The sequence below is a fragment of the Pan troglodytes genome, chromosome 2 (genome assembly GCF_028858775.2).
Source record: "Pan troglodytes isolate AG18354 chromosome 2, NHGRI_mPanTro3-v2.0_pri, whole genome shotgun sequence".
NCBI lineage: Eukaryota > Metazoa > Chordata > Mammalia > Primates > Hominidae > Pan > Pan troglodytes.
The window spans coordinates 129,652,950-129,676,992 of NC_086015.1; the positions used below are offsets into that span (position 1 = coordinate 129,652,950).

Sequence of the window (24,043 nt, forward strand, 5' to 3'; positions counted from 1 at the left end):
CCTGCCAGGCCCCTCCTCAGCCTGGGCTTCCCGCTCCTGCTCACCTCCCTCTTCTTCCAGCAGAAAAGAATGTGGAGCCTGAGAACATGAGTGGCTACATTAAGCAGAAGCGGCAAATGTTCCTCCTCCAGGTAGGTCCCGTGGCCCCCAGAGCGATGGATGCCAGCAGTGGCTGGCCCGGGCCAGGCACCATGACCCCACTCTGCTGGCCCCCAGTATGCCCTGGATGTCAAGCGGAGAGAGATCCAGCGGCTGGAGACGCTAGCGACCAAAGAGGAGGCCAGGCTGGAGCGGGCCGAGAAGTCCCTGGAGAAGGCCGCCGCCTTGTTCGACGAGTTCGTCAGGGAGAATGACTGCAGCTCCGTGCAGGCCATGAGAGCGTGAGCCTGCAGGCCCGAGGGGCTGGCTGGGCAATGCCAAACCCCCACTGTCCCTGAGCCTGTGCACACCCACTTATCCAGCCTCTGCCCCCAGCCCCTGCAACTCCTCTGGAAGCACCAGGGCCGGTCGGGAGCCAAGGGCAGGGGACACTACAGTCAAAAGGCTTAACTGTGTGGCTCTCCAGCCCTGTCCGGAGCCGGGCCCAGCCCTGGGGCCTGTGGGTGGTGTGCTCACCCCTGGCCCCTTGCCCCCATCCCTCCTCCCCACCGCCCAACCCCTAGGGCCGAGAAGGAGACCAAAGCCAAGACAGAGAAGGTCCTTGAGATCCGGGACCTCACCACCCAGATTGTTAATATCAAAAGGTGAGGTCAGAGGGCATGCTGGCCATTGGCTGGCCCACCTCCTGGTCCCTCAGTCATTTTGCCTGGCCAAGGGAAGCCTAGCACCATGTGAACCTCATGGCTTTACCTCCCAGGGACTCTGCTTCCATGAGGCTGTTGCCCATTTATAGACGAGGGGAGTGAGACCAAGAGAGATTCAGTGACTCTCAAGGCTTCCACTTGGAGGTTGGCAGCTTGGCTCAAAGGCTTGCCCAGCTACAGCCTGAGAGAGGTGTAGTCTCCAGGGTGGAGAGGAACTTGCAAGTCACAAAGGACTGTGACTCTGCTTGTTGCAGGGTGGGTGCCCGTCTTCCAGCATGTGGCATTCCTGCACCTTTTCTCAAGGAAAACAAGGAGCCCACACAGACTTGGCCAGGATGGAGGGGTGGCCCCGGCATGGGGACCTCGTTGTGGCAGAGGCTGACCTCCTCCTTCCCACACCCTCACCCCGCCCCGGTGTAGTGAGATCTCCAGATTTGAAGACACTCTGAAGCATTACAAGGTCTATAAGGATTTCCTATACAAGCTGTCGCCCAAGGAGTGGCTTGAAGAACAGGAAAAGAAACACTCGTTTCTCAAAAAGGCCAAGGAGGTCTCTGAGGCTTCCAAAGAGAGCAGTGTTAACTCCACACCAGGGGACAAAGGTAGCAGAAAAGAGAATGTGGGTTCCCAGGTGGGCTCTGCCAGTGGCCCACTGCGACCCTGAGCCCAGCTGGCAGGTTACCTGCAGGCATCTGGGCCACATGGCGTTGCTGAAGCTTGGCTGCAGCTGAGGCCATCGGGGCCCCCCCTTTGCTTCCTGCAGGACCAGGGATCAAGGGCAAGGCGAGCTCCATGTGGGCCAAAGGTGAGCTGCCGCCCCCAGCCTGAGGAGGAGCCTGGCTCTGCCCTGCACAGGGCTCGGAAACTATTCCTCTGCTTTCTCCAGAGGGTCAGGGCACAAAGAAGCCCTGGAGGTTTCTGCAGACGATGCGGCTGGGGCGGAGCCTGTCTTACCTGAGCAGCCCCCAGCAAGGCAGCCAGCCCAGCGAGTCCAGCGGTGGCGACTCCAGAGGGTGAGTGGGCTCGGGTGGTTGGGAGGGGCTGAGGCCTAGCGGCGAGCCCTCCCTTGTGGCACCCATGTGTAGTCAGGTCTGAGTGCCACAGAAAAGAAAGTGTGTTACTCACAGTCCCTACTCCAAGAAGGGCCAGACAGGGACGTCCCAGGCCGGCCAGGAGGCAGAGGGAGTAGGACCTGTGGGCAGGAGTTTCCATTGTGGTTCCCATGGGAATTAAGGTTGAGGCAGGTGAGCAGGTGTAGGGCTGATTTGTTTTTGAATAATTTTGGGGCTCTTGGACAAAGGCCTGCCCCTGGTTGTCTGGTCCTGGCCCTGGGGGGATAGGTCCTGAGTGTGAAAGTCTGATAGATGATCTGGCTGGGGTGTGGACAGTGGATTGGGTGGTTTGCATTTGAAAGGTGAGCTGAGGGCAAGCTCAGAGCCCAGGGTGAGTCATTTTCTGTCTCCATGGATTGGTGGACCCTGAGAGAGGTGGTCCCTCCAGGCTTGGCAAGGCCACAGGTGTCAAAAGCATCAAAGCACAGAACATCAGTCACGGTCACTACATGGGTGAGGTGGTCTCATATGGTTATCAGGACATTTTCCTGATGACAAATCTGAATACATTTCATACTTATTGGCCGTTCAGGTGTCATTTTTTTGTGAAATGTCTGATTTCTGTACATTTTTTGTTGGATTATTGGCCTGGTTCTTATGGTTACCTATTGGTTCTCTATGTATTCTGGGGACCAGCCCGGTGTGGTGTGGTACACATATCTTCTTCCAGTTTGCATCTTGCCTTATTTCTATTTATTTATTTATTTTGAGATGGAGTTTTGCTCTTCTTGCTCAGGCTGGAGTGCAGTGGTGTGATCTCAGCTCACCGCAACCTCCGCCTCCCAGGTTCAAGCGATTCTCTTGTCTCAGCCTCCTGAGTAGCTGGGATTACAGGCATGTGCCACCACGCCCGGCTAATTTTTTGTATTTTTAGTAGAGACGGGGTTTTGCCATGTTGGGCAGGCTGGTCTCAAACTCCTGACCTCAGGTGATCCACCCGCCTCAGCCTCCCAAAGTGCTGGGATTACAGGCGTGAGCCACTACACCTGGCCACCTTATTTCTGTTTACTATTGTCTTTTGAAGAACAGGAATTCTTAATTTTAGTGAAGCCAAATTTACCAATCTTTAATTTTATAATTGGTGAATTTGGGGCCCTGCTTAAGAAATATTTGCCAACATCACAGTCACTAAAATATTCTCCTGTGTTTTCTTCTGGAAGCTGATGCTTTTTATCGGCTTGGGTAAGGGTGGCAGAAGCAGGGATGGAGAAAAGTGGGCACTGTAGGGCTCAGGGCTGCTCCCTACATCCCTGCCCGGGCCCTGTGTCTGTGGCAACCCACTCTCCTCCACGGGGCCTTTATCTGCTGCTCAGCCCTTCTGCTCTCCACCCTCTGTCTTCCCCTCTCCACGACTGCCTATTCCTGAACTCCACACCCAGATGGGTAGCCCCAACATCAGCCTCCCATGGCCCAAACTGATGCTTCTCCAGTTGGAAGAGGACCCAAGCTGGCTTTCCTTTCTGCCCAGTGTGGCCATGCCTTGTGGTGAAGACCAGCCACCACTGGGGCATGCTGCTGCACCACGCACAGGCTGCTGTTAACGTTGCCCGCCATGACGCCCTGCTGGCGGGGGGACATTTCCAGTTCTGCGTTGAGGAGCAGAGGTTCTAATGTATGCAGGGCAGCCTGCTCCGCCTAGGGCCCCCTCAGCCATGGACTGCCCCCTACCAGACAGGCCCTGACTTGGGAGACTTGAGAACAGAGTCGGGGATCACACTGTCCTGGGTTTCAATCCTGGCCCCTCCATCTATTTGCCAGGTGACCAGGGCCACTGAGTATAGCTGGGCAGGTTGTGAGCTATATAAGGCACTCACTCAGCCAAGAGGGAACATGGGGGCTGAAGTCCAGCCCATGCCCACCAACCGCCAGGTCAGGCTCCCTGACCCAGGCTACATCCATCTGGAGGGTGGATTATCAGAAAGGCATCGTATGGACCAGCAGCGCCCTGCAGGCAGCCGGCTCTCTCATCTGTAAAATGGGCATCGGTGTGCAGTGTGAGGCGTGGGTCTGGCGAGTGCTGTAGTTATCATCACAGCCTCTCCTGGGAAGCCCTCCTGGATCTGCTGTCAGAGTCCCACAGGACCTTGCCCTGATGCCTCTCTGCTTCTGGGGATCAGGGGCTGGCATCTCCAAGCCCAAGCTTAGGTCCCTGAGGTGCCTGGGGCAAGCCAGCGCAGCCCCCCCACCTCAGTCAGCAGGACCTGCAGATCCTAGGTGAGGCCCTGGGTGGAGCAGGCTGGGAGGGCAGGTTTGGAAGTCAGTGGAGGTGAGGTCCCCATCGAGTGGGGCCTTCTGGGGCCCACACTGAGTGCTTAAAGCTCACACAGCTTGTTCCCAGCCCCTCTCCACTGGTCCAGGACAGACCTTGCCCCTGGGCACTCAGGATCACCTGGAGGCAGCCCTGAGAGTCCCTCTATTGCTGTGAGTGGGACCCCCAGGACAGGGGCCAAGACTGACCCTAGATGGGGGAGGCAGGGCAGGAAAGGCCTCAAAGGTGGCACTCAGTAAACGAGGGTGAGGGAGGAGGGGCAGCCCCAGCAGCGGAGCCGCAGGTGCAGAGGCCTGGGGTAGGGCAGCACCTAGAGAGATGGGACCTGGCCAGGCAGGGCAGAGGGGCTGGGAAAGGGGAGGCAAGGTGAGTGCTGGGAGGGCTGCCTGGCATGACCCAAGAGGAGAGCAGGTTTTATTCTAAGTGCAGTGGGGCTGGGATGGGTGAGGGCCATCTGGCCACCCAGGACTGGGGCCTCTGGGGACAGGTCTGGAACATGGTTTGTCCAGCATGTCAAAGTGGCTACGGCCTTGGGAAAATGAGTGGATTGAAACTATCCCCTGGCTGCAGTGTGGCAGCTGGGGACTGTGAGGAAGCTGGTGCTGCCCTCTGGGCAACTTGTGGGCAGCTGGGAGAGGAGGGATGGGGATGCCGCCAACGCCTTCAAGACCTCTGTGCCCCCTCCCCTGGCTCCTGTCTGCTCAGGCTGGTCCCAGAGTCCCGACCCTGCCATCTCTTCGCAGGTCGAACTCTCCCATCCCCCCCACGCAGGAGGACACCGACAGCGATGGGGAGGTGAATGGCCCAGTGCTGGGCTGGAATTCAGAAGTCGCCCCTCTCTTTCCCTGCCCCCACCCCTGCCCCTCTGGCTCTGTCCCTGTCCAGTCCCTGCCAAAACCTGTGGGTTGCAGGAACCACAGCTGTACTTCACTGAGCCCCAGCAGCTCCTGGATGTCTTCCGAGAGCTGGAGGAGCAGAACCTGTCGCTGATCCAGAACAGCCAGGAGACGGAGAAGACCCTGGAGGAGCTGAGCCACACCCTGAAACACACCCAGATCCGCATGTAGGTGCCATGCGGTGGCCAGTGGGGGCTCCCTGCCGCTCTCATCCTGGGATCCCCCTAGCACTGGGAGCCAAGTTGGGGAAACAGCCCACACCCGTCCGTGGCCCTGGCCTGGTCCAGGTTGTCTGAAAAGCTCCGAGCGAAGCTCCGTTTGTGGGCCGGATCCTGGAGAGAGGGTGGTGGAGCTGGGGGTGGGCAGGGCCCAGGCACCCGTGCCCACCCTGAAGCAGCCCATGGCTAGAGCCAGGCCTCTCCAAGGACCTTCTGCCCTAGGCGCCTTCTGCTGCTGCCAAGCTCCTGGGAGGCCCTTGGAGTGGCTGGAGGTCCACAGCGACCCTGACCCCCCAGTTCATGGCAGCACTAACATGCTTCACACAGGCACCGAAAGCAGTCATTTGCTCAGAAGGGCCTGGAAGCTGCTGCTGCTTCATATTTCGTAGACCACTGAGCGGGTGTTCGCGGCACAGAACTGGGGAAGGCCAAGCCACCTGTGGGCTGCTGTGAAGTGTGTCCCCTGCTGTTGTTCAGCAGCTTAACGGGGACGGGAGTGGGTGCAGCCCTGAGCAGGAGGACATGGGCATGGCGAGTTGTGCCATCCTGCAGGCTGGGGCTAGGTGGGGCTGAGACGGGCAGGGATGGGTGAGGGCCATCTGGCCACCCAGGACTGGGGTCTCTGGGGACAGGCCTAAAACACAGCTTGTCCAGCATGGCAAAGTGGCTAGGGCCTTGGGGAAATCCTGCCCTCCCAGTTCCAGCCAGAGAGGCAGCAGGAGAAGTCAGGTGGCTGCCCAGCTCTCACCTGGAGCCCACTTGAGGCTATTATGGTCCCTCCTGCTGGGTGTGGCCACTCAGTCCCCTGCAGGGTACCTGCCTCCAGGAGAACTGGGCAGGGCAGGGTCAGCCTGAGGCACTGGTGAGGCATGTCCAGAGCAGGGAATCCTCTGCTCACTCCCCACACACTGCCTGTGCATCCGTTCTGGGTCAGGCCTGGGTCTAAGCTCTGCAAGGATAAAGCAAGGCCCTGCCCTCATGCAGCTGACCTTAATGGCAGCAGATACAACAAACAGATCCACAGATGTGACTTGTGGATACTGATGTGTTCTAGGGGGAAAATAAAGCAATTTGAGAAAGAGGGCTAAAATGGAGGGTGACAGCAGATGGGAGGGGTAGGGAAGGCTTCCAGGAGGTGTCAGGAAACTTCCTGAGGAGTGGGAGGAAAGCCATCCACACAGGCTGGGCAAAGAGGGTCCCAGGCAGCGGGAACAGCAGGTGCAAAGGCACTGAGGTGGGAGCCCACTGAGGCTTAAGTGTCCCATGGGGGAACCATGCTCCTGAGCACCCATGTCCCGTTGGTGCAGTATGGCAAAGAGTCCCCATAATGACCTGAAATCCCCAGCCTCAGGCAAGACTATGTGCCCTGGAAAGCTGGGAGGTGACAGACACAGAGGAAGATGAGCTGGGGAGAGGTGGACAGGCTCCAGCTTTCCAGATAATTGGGCAAGAAGACAGGTTCCTCCTCCAACACATGCATGCAAACGTAAACCTCATAGCAGAATGCTGGATGTGACATCCCAAAGCTGGTCTTCAGCCAGCCAAGCCATCCCTGAGAGCACCCATACTTTGTTTCCAGGGGAGTCAGAGCCCATGTGTATTTAACTTCCATGAACTCAGCCATCTTTTCTCAGAAAAAAAATCAAAATATAGTCTTAAAAATATATAAAACAAATAGACAATCCTAATAGGCCTATTCCATTAAACAAATTAAATAAATAATAGCCTTCCAAAAGGGAAAGCCCCAGGCCCAGATGGGTTTGCTGGTGAATTCTACAAAGGAAGAATTTCATCTAAGGAAGAAATTACACCAATTCTCTACAATCACTTTTCAGAAGATAGGAGCAGAGGGAGTACTTCCTAACCCATTCTATGAAGCCAGTATGACCCTAATACCAAAACTAGACAAAGGTATTACAAGAAAGGAAAAGTAGACACCAATATCCTCAACATAGATGCAAAAATCCTCAACAAAATATTAGCAAATTGAATCCAACAGTATATGAAAAGAAGTATATACCACAACCAAATGGGATTTATCCTAGGTATGCAGGGCTGGTTCAACATTCAAAACTTAACAATCTGTCATATCCACATGTTAAATAAGAAAAGTCACATGATATGATCATAAGAAATAGCACTGAACACAATCCAACATCCACTCATAATAAAAGCTTTCAGAAAATGTGGAATAGAAGGGAATTTCCTCAATTTTGATAAAGAACACAAAAATCCTACAGCTAACATCTTACCTAATGAAAAAAAAAGCAACAACTAGAAGCTTTCTCATGAGATCAGAAATAAGGCAAAGAGGTCTTCTCTCACTACTGCTTTTCAATATTGTATTGGAAGTCTTAGCTAATGTAATAAGACAAGAAAAATAAAATGTATATAGATTGGAAGAAATAAAACTGTCCTTGTTCACAGATGACATGAATGTCTATGTAGAAAATTCAAAACAATCAACAAAAAGCTCCTGATGGCCAAGTGCAGTGGCTCATGCCTGTAATTTCAGCACTTTGGCAGGCCAAGGCAGGAAGATCACTTGAGGCCAAGAGATCGAGACCAGCCTGGGCAACATAGTGAGACCATATTGCTAGAAAAAATAAAAAACTTAGCTAGGCATGGTGGCACACATCTGAAGTCCTAGCTACTTGGCAGGCTGAGGTGCAAGGATCACTTGAGCCCAGGAGTGCAGTGAGCCATGATCATGCCACTATACTCCACCCTGGGTGACACAGTGAGACCCCGTCTTAAAAAAAAAAAAAAAAAGGCCGGGTGCAATGGCTCATGCCTGTAATCCCAGCACTTTGGGAGGCTGAGGCAGGCAGACCATGAGGTCAGGAGATCAAGACCATCTTGGCCAACATGGTAAAACCCCGTCTCTACTAAAATACAAAAAATTAGCTGGGCGTGGTGGTGCGTGCCTGTAATCCCAGCTACTTGGGAGGCTGAGGCAGGGGAATCACTTGAACTTGGGAGGTGGAGGTTGCAGTGAGCTGAGATCGCACCACTGCACTCCAGCCTGGTGACAGAGGAAGACTCCGTCTCAATAAATAAATAAATAATAAAAAATAAAAAGCTCTTGGAACTAATAAGCTGTTATAGCAAGAAGCAAGGTTGCAGGATACAAGATTAACATACAAAAGTCAATGGCTTTCTCATATACCAGTAATGTGCAAGTGGACTTCAAAATTAAACACACAATACCATTTACATTAGCACCCTCTGAAATGAAGTACTTAGGTATAAATCTAACAAAACATGCAAGATCTATATGAGGAAATCTGTAAAACTCTGATGAAATCAAAGGAGAATAAATAGAGAGATATTCCATGTTCAGGGATAGGAAGGCTCAGTATTGTCAAGATGTCATTCTTCCCACTTGATCTATAACTTCAATGCAATCCCAATGAAAATCCAAGAAGTTACTTTGTAGTTACTGACAAACTGATTCTGGAGTTTATATGAAGAGTCAAAATACCCAGAATAGCCAACACAGCACTGAAGATGAACAAGAAAACTGGGTGACTGACACTACCCAACCTCAAGACTTAATAAAACTACAGTAATGAAGATGGTGTTTGGTACCGGTGAAAGAATAGTGAAATAGATAATTGGAATAGAATAGAGAGCCCAGCAATTGACCCACATAAGTACCATACACTCTAAGGTAATAAATGCATGTTATGTGTAACCTGTTGCGGAGCAATGGATAACCAAAGTAGCTGGTTCTAGAACTTCAAGATAATAATAATATAGTAGGTTTTCACTGGTATCTGGTCTCTTTCCCTCAGTGCCGTGTCTGTATGGCTCATCCATGTGCAGATTTTTTTGTGTGTGGACGTAGGTTTTCAACTCATTTGGGTAAATACTAGAAAGCACAATTTCTAGATCATATAGTACAAGTATGTTTAGTTTTGTAAGAAATTGACAAACTGTCTTCCAAGGTGTCTGTACCACTTTCCATTCCCACTAGCAATGAATGAGACTTCCTCTTGCTCCAAATCCTTGCCAGCATTAGGTGTTGTTAGTATTTTGGATCTGGCCATTCCAATAGATGTGTAGTGGTATTTTGTTTTAATTTGTGACTCCTGGGCATATGATGATGTACAGGAAGCATGATGCTGGCAGCTGCTCAGCTTCTGGAGAGGCCTCAGGGAACTTATAGTCATAGCAGAAGGTGAAGGCACATCTTACATGGCTGGAGCAGCAGCAAGAGAATGGGAGTGGGGAGGTGCCACACACTTTTAAACAACCAGATCTCATGAGAAGTCACTCCTATCAGGAGAACAGTACCAAAGGGATGGTGCTAAACCATTCATGAGAAACTGCCCCCATAATCCAATCACCTCCCACCAGGCCCCACCTCCAACACTGGGGATTACAATTGAACATGAGATTTGGGCAGGGACACAGATCCAAACAATATTAATCATTAAACTGTGGTACCTCCAGAAAATGGAATATTTTTCAGTGCTAAAAGGAAATGAGCTATCAGGTCATGACAAGACATGGAAGAACCTTAAATGCATATTACTAAGTGAATTACTCAGCCTGGAAAGGCTATACCCTGTATGATTCCAACTCTATGATATTCTGGAGAAGGCATAACTGTAGGGAAACTAAAAGAATCAGTGGTTACCAGGGACTTAGAGGGAGAGAGGGATAAAGAGAGAGAAAGCACACAGCATTTGCAGGGCAATGAAAACACTGTGTATGATGCTATAATGATGGATACATATCATTATATAATACATTTGTCCAAACCCATAGAATACACAGTACCAAGAGGGAACCTGCATGTAAAGTCTGGACTGTGGGTGATAATGTGTCCAGGAAGGTTCACTGATTGTATCAAATGTGCTACTCTGGAGGGGGATGTTGATAGTGGGAGAGGCTGTGCATGTGTTAGGGTGAGGTGTGTTTGATCGTTTTAATGCACTGTTGAATTCTATTTGATAGTTTTGGGATGATTTTTGCATCTACGTTCATAGGGGATATTGGTCTAAGTTTCCTTTTCTAGTGGTGTCTGTCTTTGCTATCGAGGTGATACTGGCTTCATAGAATGAGCTTGGAAATGTTCCCTCCTCTTCCGTTTCTGGAAGAGTTTAAAAAGGATTGCTGGCTGGGTGTGGTGGCTCACGCCTGTAATCCCAGCACTTTGGGAGGCCGAGGTAGGTGGATCATCTGAGGTCAGGAGTTCGAGACCAGCCTGGCCAACATAGTGAAACCCTGTCTTTACTAAAAACACAAAAAAATGAGCCAGGTGTGGTTGTGCATGCCTGTAGTTCCAGCTACTTGGGAGGCTGAAGCAGGAGAATTGCTTGAATCCAGGAGGTGGAGGCTGCAGTGAGCCAAGATTGCGCCACAGCACTCCAGCCTGGGTGATAGAGTGCATCTCCATCCAAAAAAAAAAGAAAGGATTACTGTTAATTCTTTAAATGTTTGGTAGAAGTCACCCATGACACCATGAGGTCCTGTGCTTTTATTTGTTAGGAGCGTTTTGATTACTATGTCAATCTCCCTATTTGTTATTGATCTGTTAAGACTATTTCTTCTTGATTCAGTCTTGGTAGGTTGTATGTTTCTAGGAATTTATCCATTGTTTTTTCTGGATTGTCTAATAGCTCCTTATGTTTCTTTTTCTTTTTGTGCATCAATTGTAATGTCTCTTTAATTTCTGATTTTATGTTAATCTTCTTTTCTCTGCCTCTTGTGACAGTTTTTGACTTAAAGTCTATTTTGTCTATATTACTGCTGCCATTTTGTTCATTTTTTCTGTCTGTTTCACAGCTCTCTTGTTCTTCCTCTTCTGCTTTCTTTTGGGTTTGATGTTTTTGTTTTTCAGTGATCTGCTTTGATTCTTTTCTCTTTATCTTCTTTTGTATCTACTGTAGGTTTTTTTTTGTACTTACCATGAGACTTACATTGAGCATCTTATAATAGTCTATTTCAAGCTGATAACAAATTTACTTCAATTGCATACAGAAACCTCTGAATGTAACCATTTTTTTGTGATGTTACATTTACCAGTGAGATTTATACTTTTGTATGCTTTCGTGTTGGTATTTAGTAACTTTTTGTTTCAACTTGTAGAACTCTCTTTAGCACTTCTCTAAGGCAAGTATCCTGGGTGACCACCTCCTTCAGGTTTTGTTTGGGAAAGTCTTTATCTCCTCTTCATTTTTAAAGGATAGTTTTCCTGCGTATAGTATTCTTTTTAGCCATTTTTTTCTTTCAGTACTTTAAATATATCAACCCGTTTTCTCCTGATCTGCAAGATTTCTGGTGAGAAATATACTGATCATCTTAGAGCAGTTGTTGTACATGATAAGTCACTTTTCTCTTGCTATCAAAATCTTTTTATCTTTGACTCTAGATAATTTCATTATAATATGTCCCAAAGTAGATCTCTTAGCTTCTACTTATTTGGGAATCTTTAGACTTCATGAATCTGGATATCTATTTTCCTCTCCAGACATGGGAAAATTTCAGCCATTATTTCTTTAAGTAAGTTCTCTTGATTATTAGGTACAAATGTAAAGTTGGATAGAAGAAATAAGATTTAGTGTTTGATACATTAGTGGCATGACTGTAGTCTAAAGTAATCTATTGTATACTTTAAAACAGCTAGAAGAGAATAATTTGAATGTTTCTAGTATAAAGACAAATATTTAAAGTGATGGACATCCCAATTACACTGATTTGATCTTATAAATTATATGAATGTATTACCACAGGTACTCCAAAAATATGTACCTTATGTATCAATAAAAATAAAAATAAAAAATACTTTGCCCTTTCTCTCTCTCCTTTTCCTTGAACTCTTAAAATGCATATACTGTTTCAGTTGATGATGTCTGTAAGCCCCATAAGCTTTTTTCTCTTTTTCATTTTTTTGCCCTTTTGCTCCTCTAGCTGGCTAATTTCATGTGACCTATCTCTGAGTTCACTGATTCTTTCTTCTGCTTGATCTAGTCTGCTGTTACAGCTCTCTATTGAAATTTTTGGTTCAGTCATTGCATTCTTAGCTCAATAATTTCTGGGTTTTTTTTTTTATGGTTTCTATTTCTTTGTTGACCTTATATTGTTTTCCTGATTTTGTTTAGTTGCCTATCTGTGTTGTCTTACAGTTCACTGGGAGTCTATAAGACAATTATTTTGAATTCTTTTTCAGGCAGATTGTAGATCTTTATTTCTTTAGGGTCAATAACTGGAGGCTTATCAGGTTCCTTTTGTGGTGTCATGTTTCCCTGATTTTTCATGATCCTTGTGGCCTTGCATTGCTATCTGCACATTTGAAGAAGGACTTGCTTCTTTCAGTCTTTAGGGACTGGCTTCAGCAAGGAAAGCCAAAGGAGAAAGCCAGAGAGCTCAGCCAGAGATTCTCCATGTGTTGGCTGGTGGGGTCTGTGGGCAGGGCCTACTGCCAGGGTCCAAGGTGGGTGGGGCCTACTGTGGTGGGTCTACAGACAGGTGAGGTCTGCACAGGGCCTACAGACAGGTGAGGTCTGCACACTGGGTGCTATCAGTCCCTGTGCCTTTTATTTGTTCCTAGCTGCCCTCGAGGTGATCCATCCATGACAGTTACACCAGGGCTCCAGCAGAGATGAGAGAGAAATGGGCCTCTTGGGAAATACCCCAAAATGAATGGAAACCTGGGGGTTCCACCTTGCTTTCTCCTTCCCCCAACAGGAGAAACTGCAGGCCAATGAGATCTCTTTCAGCACTGCCATGGCCTGGGGGAGAGGTGACATAGGGAGAATGAAACTATTCTCTCACTCTCTATGGCTTTTCTCTGTTTTTATGCACCACTGGGTGCTATAACCTCTCCCTTGAATTCTGGAGCTCTGACAAAGACATTTTCATCCATGGATGGTTGTCAAATTAGTGTTTCTGTGGAAGGACAAGAGCTGAGGACCCCCTATTCCACCATCTTGCTGATGCTATTCCTCTGGTTGTATCGTTAAATTCTTCTATCTATAAAATCAATCAATCTATCTATAAAATCTTCTATCAATAAAATCAATCTATAGGTTTCCTTTCTGTTTTCCCCCTTGCCATCCATTTGTTGAAGAAAACAGATCACTTTCCCTATACTGAAGTGCTTCTCAGACTTTATGTGCACTTGAATCCCCCAGGGATCTTAAAATGAAGTTTCTGATTCAATAGGCATGGGTCAAGGCCTAAGACTCTGCATTTCTGACACACTTGCAGGTGATGCCCAGGATGTCTGAGGACCAACTCTGAGCAGTATGTCCCTTGTGCATCTGTTTCTTATTTCACTTGAAAGGTGAATGTTGAGGCCGGGCGCAGTGGCTCACACCTGTAATCCCAGCATTTTGGGAGGCTGAGGCGGGAGGATCACAAGGTCAGGAGATCGAGACCATCCTGGCTAACACAGTGAAACCCCGTCTCTACTGAAAATACAAAAATTAGCCGGGCGTGGTGGCGGGTGCCTATAGTTCCAGCTACTCAGGAGGCTGAGGCAGGAGAATGGTGTGAACCCGGGAGGCGGAGCTTGCAGTGAGCCGAGATTGTGCCACTGCACTCCATCCAGCCTGGGCGACTGAGCAAGACTCCGTCTCAAAAAAAAAAAAAAAAGGAAAAAAGAAAGGTGAATGTTGAAATTCTGCTCCTAGATATATATTCGAGAGAACTGAAAACATGTCCTCACAAAAACCTGCACATGAATGTTCATAGCAGCAATATTCCCAGGAGCCAAAAGGTGGAAACAACCCAAATGCCCATCAATGGATGAATGGATCAACAAAGTGTGGCCTACGTATGCAATGGAAGATTACTCAGCTATAAAAAGAAATGAAGTGCTGACACATGCTGCAACATGGAGGGACCTTGAAAATATGCTGGGTGAAAGCAGCGAGTCACAAAAGAAAACATGTTGTGTGACTCCATTTTTATGAAGTGTTCAGGGTAGACACAAAGTAGATTCATGGTGGCTTAAGACCAAAGGATAGAGGGGACAATGAGGAGTGACTGTTAATGGACACAGGGTGATGAAAATGTTCTAAAATTAGATTATGGTCATGGTTGTGTAAACTCCTTGAATATATAAAAAATTACTGACTTGTATATTTTATGATGGTTATGCTAATTTTATTGTCTGTGAATTATGCCTCAATGAAGCTGTTTATTTTCTTTAATGTTGATTGTTAAATATTTTACATTTTCCCCTACATTCTACCAGCATTTCTGACCCCCTGGGCATGCAGAGACTTGGCACCCATGATCCTTCAGCCCTCAGGACAGCTGGTAGGGGCAAAGCACTGTACAGACAGGCTCAGAGAAGCGATGTGCCCAGGGCTGTGCTGAGTGACTGATGCCCTGCCGGTTTTCCCCTCTTCCAGGGACAGGGAGGTCAACCAGCTGAAGCAGTGGGTCACCACAATGATGATGTCCATCACCAAGGAGGAGGACACAGCAGCTGAGCTGGAGCTCAAAGCCCGAGTCTTCCACTTCGGCGAGTACAAGGGCGATCAGCAGGTAGGCTGGGGATCAAGGTGACCAGAGGCCCAGGGTAAGGAGGGACCCTTGGGCACCCACTGGAGGAGCACTGACAGCCCTTGGGAAGATGGAGGACAAGGCCCGGGTGAGTGCCCTGCAGCTGCCCTTGCCCTGCCTCCCTCCAGGAGCCACCACATGTATTGATGCCTGTGCCAGCCAGCTTGGTTGCCCCCACGCCTCATCCATTGCTTCATTCTTTTATTCAACAAATGTGTCTGCTTCTTAAACACATATATTGTGTCTGGCAAGGTGATCCTGAAGGGGGGGAAGAGGCGTGTCCTCAAGCCAGGCTGAGAGGGTGAGAGAATTGGGAGAGAAGAGAAAGCCAGTGGTGTTCTGAGCAGCAGAAGCCAGGACCCAGACAAAGGCTCAGCCCACTCCCAACCTGACAGCCTGGGGCCACCCCGGGCATGGGATGGCTTCCTACTGTCAAGTGCCTGCTGTGTGCCAGGCACAGGGCCAAGGGTGTGGGACGCAGCCATGAGCAAGACAGCGCTCCCGATACAGCCAGAATCCATGGGCACTGGCTGTGCCCAGGCTGGGCTGAGCTGCCTGCCTGCTGCTCCTCTCTCCTCATATAGCCCACATGGAGGGGCTGTTATCTGTTTTCTAAGTGTCAGAACAGTCTCAGAGAAGACATAGCCCTGTGGGGTGCCCAGGGTGCAGGGTTCCCTGGAGGAGGGGACTGGGCCCCGTTGGCTCACCAGAGGCAGCTGGGAGAGGGGCTGGAACCAGGGATCTGGCTGACTCCAGGGGGCCCGGGGGATAGGCTGCTCTGGCCAAGAAAAGCCAGTTCCCCAAGTTCTGTTTTAGCCCATGTTCTCAGAGCTCCCACTGTGTGCCAAGCGGTGGCCCCCACCCTGGGAGGTCAGCAGGCCACCGCTGAAGGCACTGGCATGGGGGTGGGTTTCCGCCTGCCAGCACCCTGCTGGAAGCCACCTCCTCCACAGGATAAGCTGCTAGAGAGCCTGAACTGCAAGGTGCTGGATGTGTACCAGCACTGCACCGGCACCCAGCAGGAGGCCAACCTGGGCACCGTGCAGATGCTGAGCATCATTGAGCACCAGCTGGATGAGCTGCTAGAGAACCTGGAGCACGTGCCCCAGGTCAAGATCGAGCAGGCCGAGAGGGCAAAGGAGAAGGAGCGGCGCATCAGGTGAGCTCTAGGCTCTCCCTGCCAGCTGCTGTGTCCTGGCTGGCCCTGAGGGCAGAGGGCACATACAGGCCCCACCCTCAAAGCACTCCCAGGAGACAGACCCCTCCTGCTCTGTGCTATGAGAGACAAAAGCCCACGTCTTGGGGGGATCTAGAGGGGCATCACAGTCAAGTGGGGGGTGGTTAGGGAAAGCTTCCTAGAGCAAACGACAGTGACTCGATGTGGCCAGGAGGCTCAGGGAGGGACAGGGTCTAGAAGATAGAAGAGCTGGAGCTTAGAGTGTGGCTAGCACGGTCAGCCTCAAATACATGGAACAGCAGTGGAGGGCTTTAAGCAGTGGGGCAAACATGGCCAGGTAGGGTGTGGTTAGATTCTTCCCTCTGGGGCTGGACTGGAGGGGCTGGAGGCTGAGGGCAAGGGCAGCTGCCAGCACCCAGGAGAGAAGGCATGGCTACAGCAGTGTTGCTGGAGCGGAAGACAAAGTGCAGAGGCTCAGAGAGCCTTGGGAGTTTCAGCTCAGAGGGGAGTGGAGGGGGGCAGATGGGCAGCAGCTTGCTATCTGTCGGGACACCAGCCTGAACCCAAGGTAGATGGGGGTTGTGGCTTCCCTGGCCTGTGGGCAGCCCGGTTCATCCACCCCGTGCAGGGCTCTGAGACAGCGCAATCTGCAAACATCCATCCGTCCCCCCAAGCACAGGGGCTTCTCCTCTGGGTCCCTGGTACCCTGCTCAGAGTGGGCACTAGACCAGGCTTTCATGACTGAGAGTATATATAGGAAGGAGACAGGACTCTCGCCCCAGGGGGATGCTGGCCTTCATGGTGGCAAGGGAGGCCACAGGTGCACAGATCAGGCCATGGGTGTAGATTCAGAGAAATGTGCCTCTGGGAGGGGTCTGCTGGATGAACCTTAGATTCAGCCCTTGCAGGAGGCCAGAGCCAGGGCCTCGGAGCAGCAGGGCCCTGGTTGTCCTCCTCTGGGCCTAGGCCACCTTGGCCAAAAGCAGCGGTGCTTTGGCTGTGGATAGGTATTGAGGCCTTGACCTGGCAAAAGAGGTGAAGAGGAGCTGGGAGTTTTCTTGAGGGAGGACACGGCCTGGCCTGGGGACTCCGTGTGGAGATTACACAACACCTTCCAGGTCCCCCCAGTTTTCAATGTCATTTCTTGCCACCCAGACTTCGAGAAGAGAAGCTCCAGATGCAAAAGATCCTACAGGAGGAGCATCTGCAGCGGGCCCGGGCGCGCGCCCAGGCTGAGATCAAGAAGAAGGTAGGCAGGGTCGCCTTGGGGGGTCTCTGCTGGAGGGGGTCCCAAGACAGCATGGCAGCTGAGGTCCTGCAGCCCAAGCCCCTGATGCTACCACTCTGAAGGCATTCAATGAGGCTCTGAGGGAGACAGGCTGCCTTCGGAGCAAGGCCTCTCCCAGGACCTGCTTCCTGCAGGGGGCTCTTCCCCAGGCTTCCAGCCCATGGCCCATGCCAGGCTGAGCCTGGTTCAGCCATGCCCACCCACCCCAGCCAGGTACACTCTGCTCAGGAGCAGGGTGCCACCACCCTACCCACACTCCGGCCAGACCCCAAGCCCTGCTCACTGCCCGTCACTGGGGTCCCCCTACTGCTGTGTCCCAAGGCCCCCACCCTTCCTGCCTTCTGACCCTGGCAACAGGAAGCAGGTCCCTCTGCCCCCACATCTAATAGGTGGTGCTCCAGAGACCAGGCTTGATAAATGCCAGGCAGACTCACACCCCCAGTTATTTCAGAGTTAACTCCAGCCCTCAGCCTGCAGGGCTGACCAGAGTGGCCTGGAGCTGACTGGAGCTGCTGGGCCTCTCCCTGCACCAGGGGCAGGGGTATATGGGCATACGGCTCACTAGACAGCAAGGCTCACTGGGCTTGTTTCCCCTGCAGAGAGGCAGGACACTGGTATGCCGCTCACGACCCCCAGCCCACAGGATCAAACAACAGTCTGAGCACACACTGATGGACAAGGAGGAGGAGGAGCTGCTATTTTTCTTTACTTAATCTTCGCAGACCATAGCTGTTCTGGCTGAAGGCTTAGCAAAGATGTTGGCAGAGGAAGCAGAGACTGGGCTGGGTCTCGAGTGGCCCAACTGAGTCCTCTCTGTCTCCTGTGTGCTCCCTTCCTCACCTGAATAAATTCATGTCTCTCTGGGGTCTTGAAGGCCTGCTTAAGGATGCAGCCACCATTGCCAAATCTCAGCACCCCGCCGGTTCATCATTTAACCCTAAGCAGATGCCTGAGGGCAAGAGCATGACACCTTGGTTCCCATCTAAAACAGCTGCTCTGCGAGACAAAAGCTAATTCCACGCTGAGTGTAGTGTGAGATCAGCCTCTGTGCAAAGACCAAAGAAATATAAGCAGGCAGCTAGGTATATGGCAGGGCCAGCACTACCAACTAAAGGAGAAACAATGGGCTGAATGCCATATATGTAGCTACTTGAATTAAGCCAAGGTGAAAAACCTTCGGTGCATGACTATAAGAAAACTTTCATTCATTTGCACTAGGAGTTAGGCCCATCACCGGCAGGGAACCTTGGTGCCCAGAACACTGGGTGCCAGTCCCAGTCACTTCACGGTGACGTTCCCAGGGAGGCACATGGGAGAAAAATAGAGGCCGAGAGGGCATTCCTGGGGGAAGACCCTCCTCCCCGATGGAGATGGGGTGGGTGCGGCTCCACCCGCCATGGTGGCCAAAAGGCTCCCATGGAGGGAGGAGGACTCCGGGCCACCTTGGGGCTAAAGAGCCTGCCAGGTGGGCAAGTTCTCCCCTCGCCTTTAGTTGGTGACAGAGCGCCGGTCTGTGGAGAAGACCCATTTGCCGACGAGGTGTGGATTCTTCCACGTGGAACAGCACCTGGGGACAGCACCTCAGAGTGGGACAAGACAGAGGGAGGACTCACTCAAACTTGGTGTCACCCCCAAATTCAAGAAACAAACACAGGGCAGAGTTTGAATGATTCAGTCTGAGAATCAAAACAGCCTCTGAATGAACACATACTTCAAAAGGCACAAGGCAAAAAAAAAAAAGTCATTTAGGAGTGACCCTGTGTCATTGCTAAGTTGACAGACTTACAAATAAACATGGGCAAGGTGATCACCTTGTCTCCTTTTACAAGACAGACCTCACTCGGTAAAAATATACACTGACGTATTATGTGCACATCAACCTCAATAATAAAACATACACACACCATCACAGTCCTACACATAATTTATGGTATTCAGAACATCACTTTATAAACTGTTGCCAAATTACCACTTAAACACTAATATCCAAATACAGAATTTAGAAAATTATTTTAAATTTTAACTCTACCATCCCCCCGAGCTCTCGGCTATGAATTTAGTCTGGGAAGAGGGCTCCGTAATAGGCCACTGAGGTCCTCTGTCCCACCACATCATTCTCCCCCGAAAACTAGCTGCCCGACTGCTCTACCAGACTTGGGCTAGAATTTGGCTTCACGGTGGTAATGGGACCACCTGGGCCCTACAGTGTGGCAAAATCAACTTGCCCACAAACCCCATCCCAGGTGCTGGGATGCTAACACACTGAAGCTGAAAGACCACACTTGGTTTTGCCACAGATCAAGTTGCATCTGACTAGACAGCCTGTTCTCTACCCTATTTCCTGCAGAAGTCTTTTTCTTTGTAATGCAACAAGTGCTACACAGCTCAGATCCAACGGGACACGGGGAAAGGGGCTGTAGTGCACCTAGCCCTGCTGAGGGAGACCCTTGCCTTGCCAAAGCACTTTGCTCACAAATGCAGTTTCAAAGAGTATAGCCTGAACTCATTCCTGGTAAAACAAAAGGAAAACATTTTTGATAAATGTACCCAAAAGTCTCAAAAGGGCTACGCTGGTCTTCTGAACGGAAACCAAATGAGGTCTCCCCAGGCTCATGTCATGAGTCTCAGGGAAGGTGTGTCCTAGACTGTGGCCTTGGGCCTGCCCAGGCCGAGGCTGCCGTCACTGCAGATCCTGCAGGTTGATAGTGCTTCCTGGGAACTGGGTGGCCTCCGGTCCAGCAGGGCCTCCAGATGAGGGGAGCACCTCCTGCAAAACCAAGCATTGTCATGAAGAGGGAGGAGGGAGGGGAGGCAGAGGGATCCTGTGGCTCCACACAGCAGGACACTGACCAGGCCTGTGGTGAGATACCTGACTTCTCTTACTCAAAACTACAGGCTCCCCTTATTCTAAACACATGTTCTTTGATGGAAAAATGAACTCAATACTGTACTGTAAATTTCTCAAGATTGTTCTGTCTGCACACTGATGTATACCCTCACATGTTCATACACCCATATGCCTTTTTACACAAACAAAATCATCTTTACTTCTGCAACCCTTTCTCCGCACTTCTCACACGGTGAGCACTCTCCCAGGTATTAGGTGTCCGCCTGTGCCCTCACAGCTGACCAGGATGTGGCCCAGGGCTATGGAGGCCCCATCTAGCCTGTCTCCTCCTGCTAGAAGAAGTGTTCCTGCTGTTGCACCATTTGACTCCGGGCTACGGTGATTATGTCACTACCTTATTTTTTCAGGAGCAGTCCCAGGAGGGGGCTGCCAGGCAGGATGGAGCAGACACTTCTGAAGTTCTCTGATCCATGCTGCCAAACTGCCCTCCAGCTCACCCCTCTGCAGCCTGGGTGCCCGGCCCTCTGCTCCCACCAGTGCTTCTGTCCAAGTTTGGTTTTGATTGCGAGGGAAATGCTGAATAGCCCAATTTGAATGCAAAAAAACTAAAACACAATTTGCATGGCTTATTGTAAATATATAAACACATAAGGCAAACTGTTAGAAATGTGATAAGCTATACGCTTTCGCTATTTCATATCAAACTCTGAATCATTCACTGCCACCCATCCTTAGCTTAACCACGTAAGCAAACTACTGAATTCATCCGAGTCTATTCTCCCACAGGCTGGGCACTGGCCAGCCCTCTTCCCAGAGAATTAACTGGAATTCATAAGCACAACACTTTCAAGAGCATATTAACTTCTCCTGCTTTGCCTACCAGCAGGAGCTGCAGCGTCCTGCAGATCTGAGCTCCACTCACCCACCTTCTCCAGAAGGCAGCAAGACATCCTGGCAACCAACCAACCCACTGAGCCTCCCAAGCCACGCGGCCTCAGTGACCAGCCTGCAGCTGTGAAGCCAGCCTTCTGGAAGTCGAAGGCTCTGCGAGTCTCAATAAGAAAAACAAACGGCAGTAAGGCATCCAGACCTGGAGGACGTAGACGGGCAGGTCCACAGTGAGGAAGGGGAGGAAGGCGGCTGGGCCGCGGGCCGAGGGCAGGACACCTTCGCCGGAGGGGTCATCCTGGGAAGGCAACACAGAAAGGCCTGTCACATGTCTGTGAGAGTGCAGCAACGGTCCTCGTCTCACCTGAGAAGTCTCCTCCAGCTGCAATGCGTGGCAGAACCAGCCCACCCCCTGTATTCCAAGGGAGGCCCGAGGACCCAGCAGGAATTGTTTATGGGGGCTGGGTACTACCTGTTCCCACCTGGTTCTCATTCTGTCACCTTGATCCCAGCAGCTTTTGCTGGGCCTGGAACCTTCTGCTGTCCAGCTCCTCCCCTCAGTCAGCCCAAATACTGATTTCCCTCCTAAGGCACGCTCCTCAACTCCTTGCAGGTGCCCTGGCACACCCTGTACCCCCACCAACCTTGTGTACCCACAGTGCTCTCCAGCAAATCCTCGGGCCCCACAGAGGGCCTTCCCTGCATGCCCCAGCTTGCCTACGGGCCAGCTGGAAGGACCAGGGCAGGTAGAGGGGCTCCTGAGAGGGGAGGCTGCCAGGCCCCTCACAGTCCAGGCTAGAAACTTCATCTGTCCCACACTTCGCCTGTCCTGCACCTGCATGTCCGCCCATGGCCATTCACACCCCGAAGTGGAGCTCCTGGTGCTGCTGCTCTGCACCTCTCATTCCTTCTGTTTGAGAAGCTCCTGTGTGTCAAGCTCTGCACTACTGTTCCCATTTCATAGATGACAAAACTGAGGCCCGGAGTGCTTAAGTAACCAAGACTACGCTAGCTGGTAAGGGACAGAAAAAGAACTCAAACCCAGGTTTAATCAGGCATCTCTTAAAAGTATACCCCCTACTTGCTCCTGTTCTGCCAGTGGCACCAGCTTCCCTACCGTCTCCCTATTGCCAAGCCTCTGGTCCTGACTCTGTACCTCTGCCCTGCCAGCTGAGGCAGTGTTTCCTTGGATGGTCCTCCCCCTCCCCTGCCCCTGCTCCTGGGGAGTTCTTACCTCTTCAGAAGCTGGAAACAAAGGACCAGTGCTCCTGCCCCTCTCTAAGACAAGCTTCAGCCCCCACCTGACGCTCACCGCTAGCTTCCAACCAGCACAGGGCCACCCCCAGCTGCCCGCAGCCTCCTCCCTGCCCCCTTCCCAGCCCACCTCTGCCCAGGCCGCCCCTCCTCTTGCCTCTCTGAGCCCCAGGCCTGGTCCTGTTTCCTTGGCGAGACTCTCCCAGGACTCTGAACCCACAAACGTGCCTGTTTCCCAACTCAGAGCCAGCGTCAGCTCCACCCTCCGCACTTCCGTGGGGCCTGCAACCGCATCCCCTGCCACAGGGAATCTACAGAGTGGAGTGGTGAAGAGGGGCACACACCTGGGCCAAACCCAGACAGCCCCGGCTTGTATATCTCTTCTCTCCCCAAATCCTTCCAAATCATCTTCCCTCCCCATTCCAGCCCCTCAAACTGAGACTGAAGATGCAGGTGTGCTCAGGGCTGCTGAAGCAGGTGTGCTCAAAGACCTCCTGGAAACTGGCCACAGCTGCAGGTATCTGTGGCCCGGACAGGCTGGGAGGGGCCTGGGCCTGCCCTGGAGGGGCTCTGTTTCATAGGAAAGAAAATAGAAAAACACTGAAAAGACCCCCACCACCTTCAGCATAGAAAGGCTGCTAGTGCGCCACAAGCAGGCCGCCCTAGAAATGGGGTGGCTGAGACGGCCTGCGGAGCCCCTTTGCCCCAGCCCTGCAGCAGAAGGGCAGGGTGGCCTCAAACAGATCTCATCCTGCTGCAAAACAGCCCTGGGGGCCTCGGGCAGGGAGGCGGGCTACTCTGGGGCTAGATGCAGGGCTGTGCACAGACAGGGTCAGGAAGTGGATGCACGGTCCCAGCAACACTCAGAGCTTGAGCAGATGCAGGACAGGCTGGGAAAAAGGGAGGATCTGGGCTGTGAGGAGACAGGACTTGGGGCAGTCTACAGGGGAGGATGGGCGAGGGGCAGGCAGGGGGTGCTGCGATGGGCAGGGGATGCGGCATGCCGCACACTGCTCAGACCTGCGTGACCCTCCCACCCCACCTACAGCTGGCCTGTGTGACTGGCCAGCTCTCACCTGCACCAGCTGGACCTGGACGCCCTGCGCCCCGCACTGCACCCCAGCTGCTGGAGCTGGTCCTGGCCGTCCTCCGCTGGGCACCACGAGGCTCCCACACAACCAACTGTTCTGGCTTGCATGGAAATGGGGAGGACTCATTTTGCCTTCTTTTATTTTTCTCTGAGTAGACTGTGAGGCTCCTAAAATGAAATACAAAAACAAGCACACCCAATCTACAATCTACCAGTCAGGTCTGCCCTTACCAAGGTCTCACTATGGGGAAGACAGCCTTCCCATTAATTGTCATTCTGCACAGCTAAGAGACATAAAATCACTCAACAGAAAAAATCAAGAGTTAAGAGGTTGAAACAAACAACCATACCAACAAAAAAACACCAGGATTTTGATTTTAAAAATGTAAAAACATCATACGTATTTTTTTGCCAGACGGTACGGTAATCAGACACAAGCTGCAAATTCTTGGAGAGCAGAATCCTCTAACTCCAGCAGCTGCTGGCTGGCAGGAATCCCAAGCGCAACTGAGGACAGCCAACAGCCCAGAGCCACAGCATCATGGAACAGGAAGGAAGCGGGCGGTCTCCACACCCCACCTGTGGGTGGACTGCTGCCTCTGTCCAGCTCCTTTCCAAGTCACTACTCCATGGGTTTTACAAATATGTGCTTCTTAAGAAATGAAGTAAAGCACA

At 51.3% G+C, this 24,043-nt stretch overlaps 2 protein-coding genes and 1 long non-coding RNA gene across 36 annotated transcripts in view; 1 reads left to right on the forward strand and 2 right to left on the reverse strand.

The window, feature by feature from the left end:
• The window catches only part of CFAP100 (cilia and flagella associated protein 100), a 42,499-nt gene extending 24,320 nt beyond the window's left edge, over positions 1-18,179 (forward strand). For 17 of the 28 annotated variants that reach the window (XM_516716.8, XM_054680955.2, XM_063807092.1 and 14 more), the window contains 12 exons: positions 64-131; positions 217-380; positions 663-743; positions 1,224-1,405; positions 1,567-1,608; positions 1,690-1,816; positions 4,928-4,979; positions 5,096-5,247; positions 14,670-14,805; positions 15,777-15,982; positions 17,156-17,249; positions 17,888-18,179. In XM_516716.8, the coding sequence (XP_516716.3) occupies positions 64-131; positions 217-380; positions 663-743; positions 1,224-1,405; positions 1,567-1,608; positions 1,690-1,816; positions 4,928-4,979; positions 5,096-5,247; positions 14,670-14,805; positions 15,777-15,982; positions 17,156-17,249; positions 17,888-18,001 (1,418 nt within the window). In that variant the 3' untranslated portion in view covers positions 18,002-18,179. Of the gene's footprint in view, positions 1-60; positions 132-216; positions 381-662; positions 744-1,223; positions 1,406-1,566; positions 1,609-1,689; positions 1,817-4,927; positions 5,248-14,509; positions 14,575-14,669; positions 14,806-14,951; positions 15,076-15,776; positions 15,983-17,155; positions 17,250-17,887 lie in introns of all 28 variants that reach the window. The other 11 variants (XM_063807084.1, XM_024355627.2, XM_063807083.1 and 8 more) reach the window with 4 other exon arrangements.
• On the reverse strand, positions 14,799-15,442 carry LOC104005730 (uncharacterized). The gene has a single exon (XR_008547077.2). It is a non-coding gene; the product is annotated as an uncharacterized LOC104005730 (long non-coding RNA).
• A 1,015-nt stretch (positions 18,180-19,194) lies between the features above and the next one.
• ZXDC (ZXD family zinc finger C) overlaps positions 19,195-24,043 on the reverse strand; it is a 38,356-nt gene continuing 33,507 nt past the window's right edge. For all 7 annotated transcript variants that reach the window (XR_010155743.1, XR_001713596.4, XR_010155744.1 and 4 more), the window contains 3 exons: positions 23,355-23,536; positions 21,227-21,322; positions 19,195-20,055 (listed from right to left, as the gene is read on the reverse strand). Coding sequence is in view for 4 of the 7 variants with exons in the window: in XM_016941843.4 (XP_016797332.2) it covers positions 19,969-20,055; positions 21,227-21,322; positions 23,355-23,536 (365 nt within the window). In the remaining 3 variants the exon portion in view is untranslated. The remainder of the gene's footprint in view (positions 20,056-21,226; positions 21,323-23,354; positions 23,537-24,043) is intronic.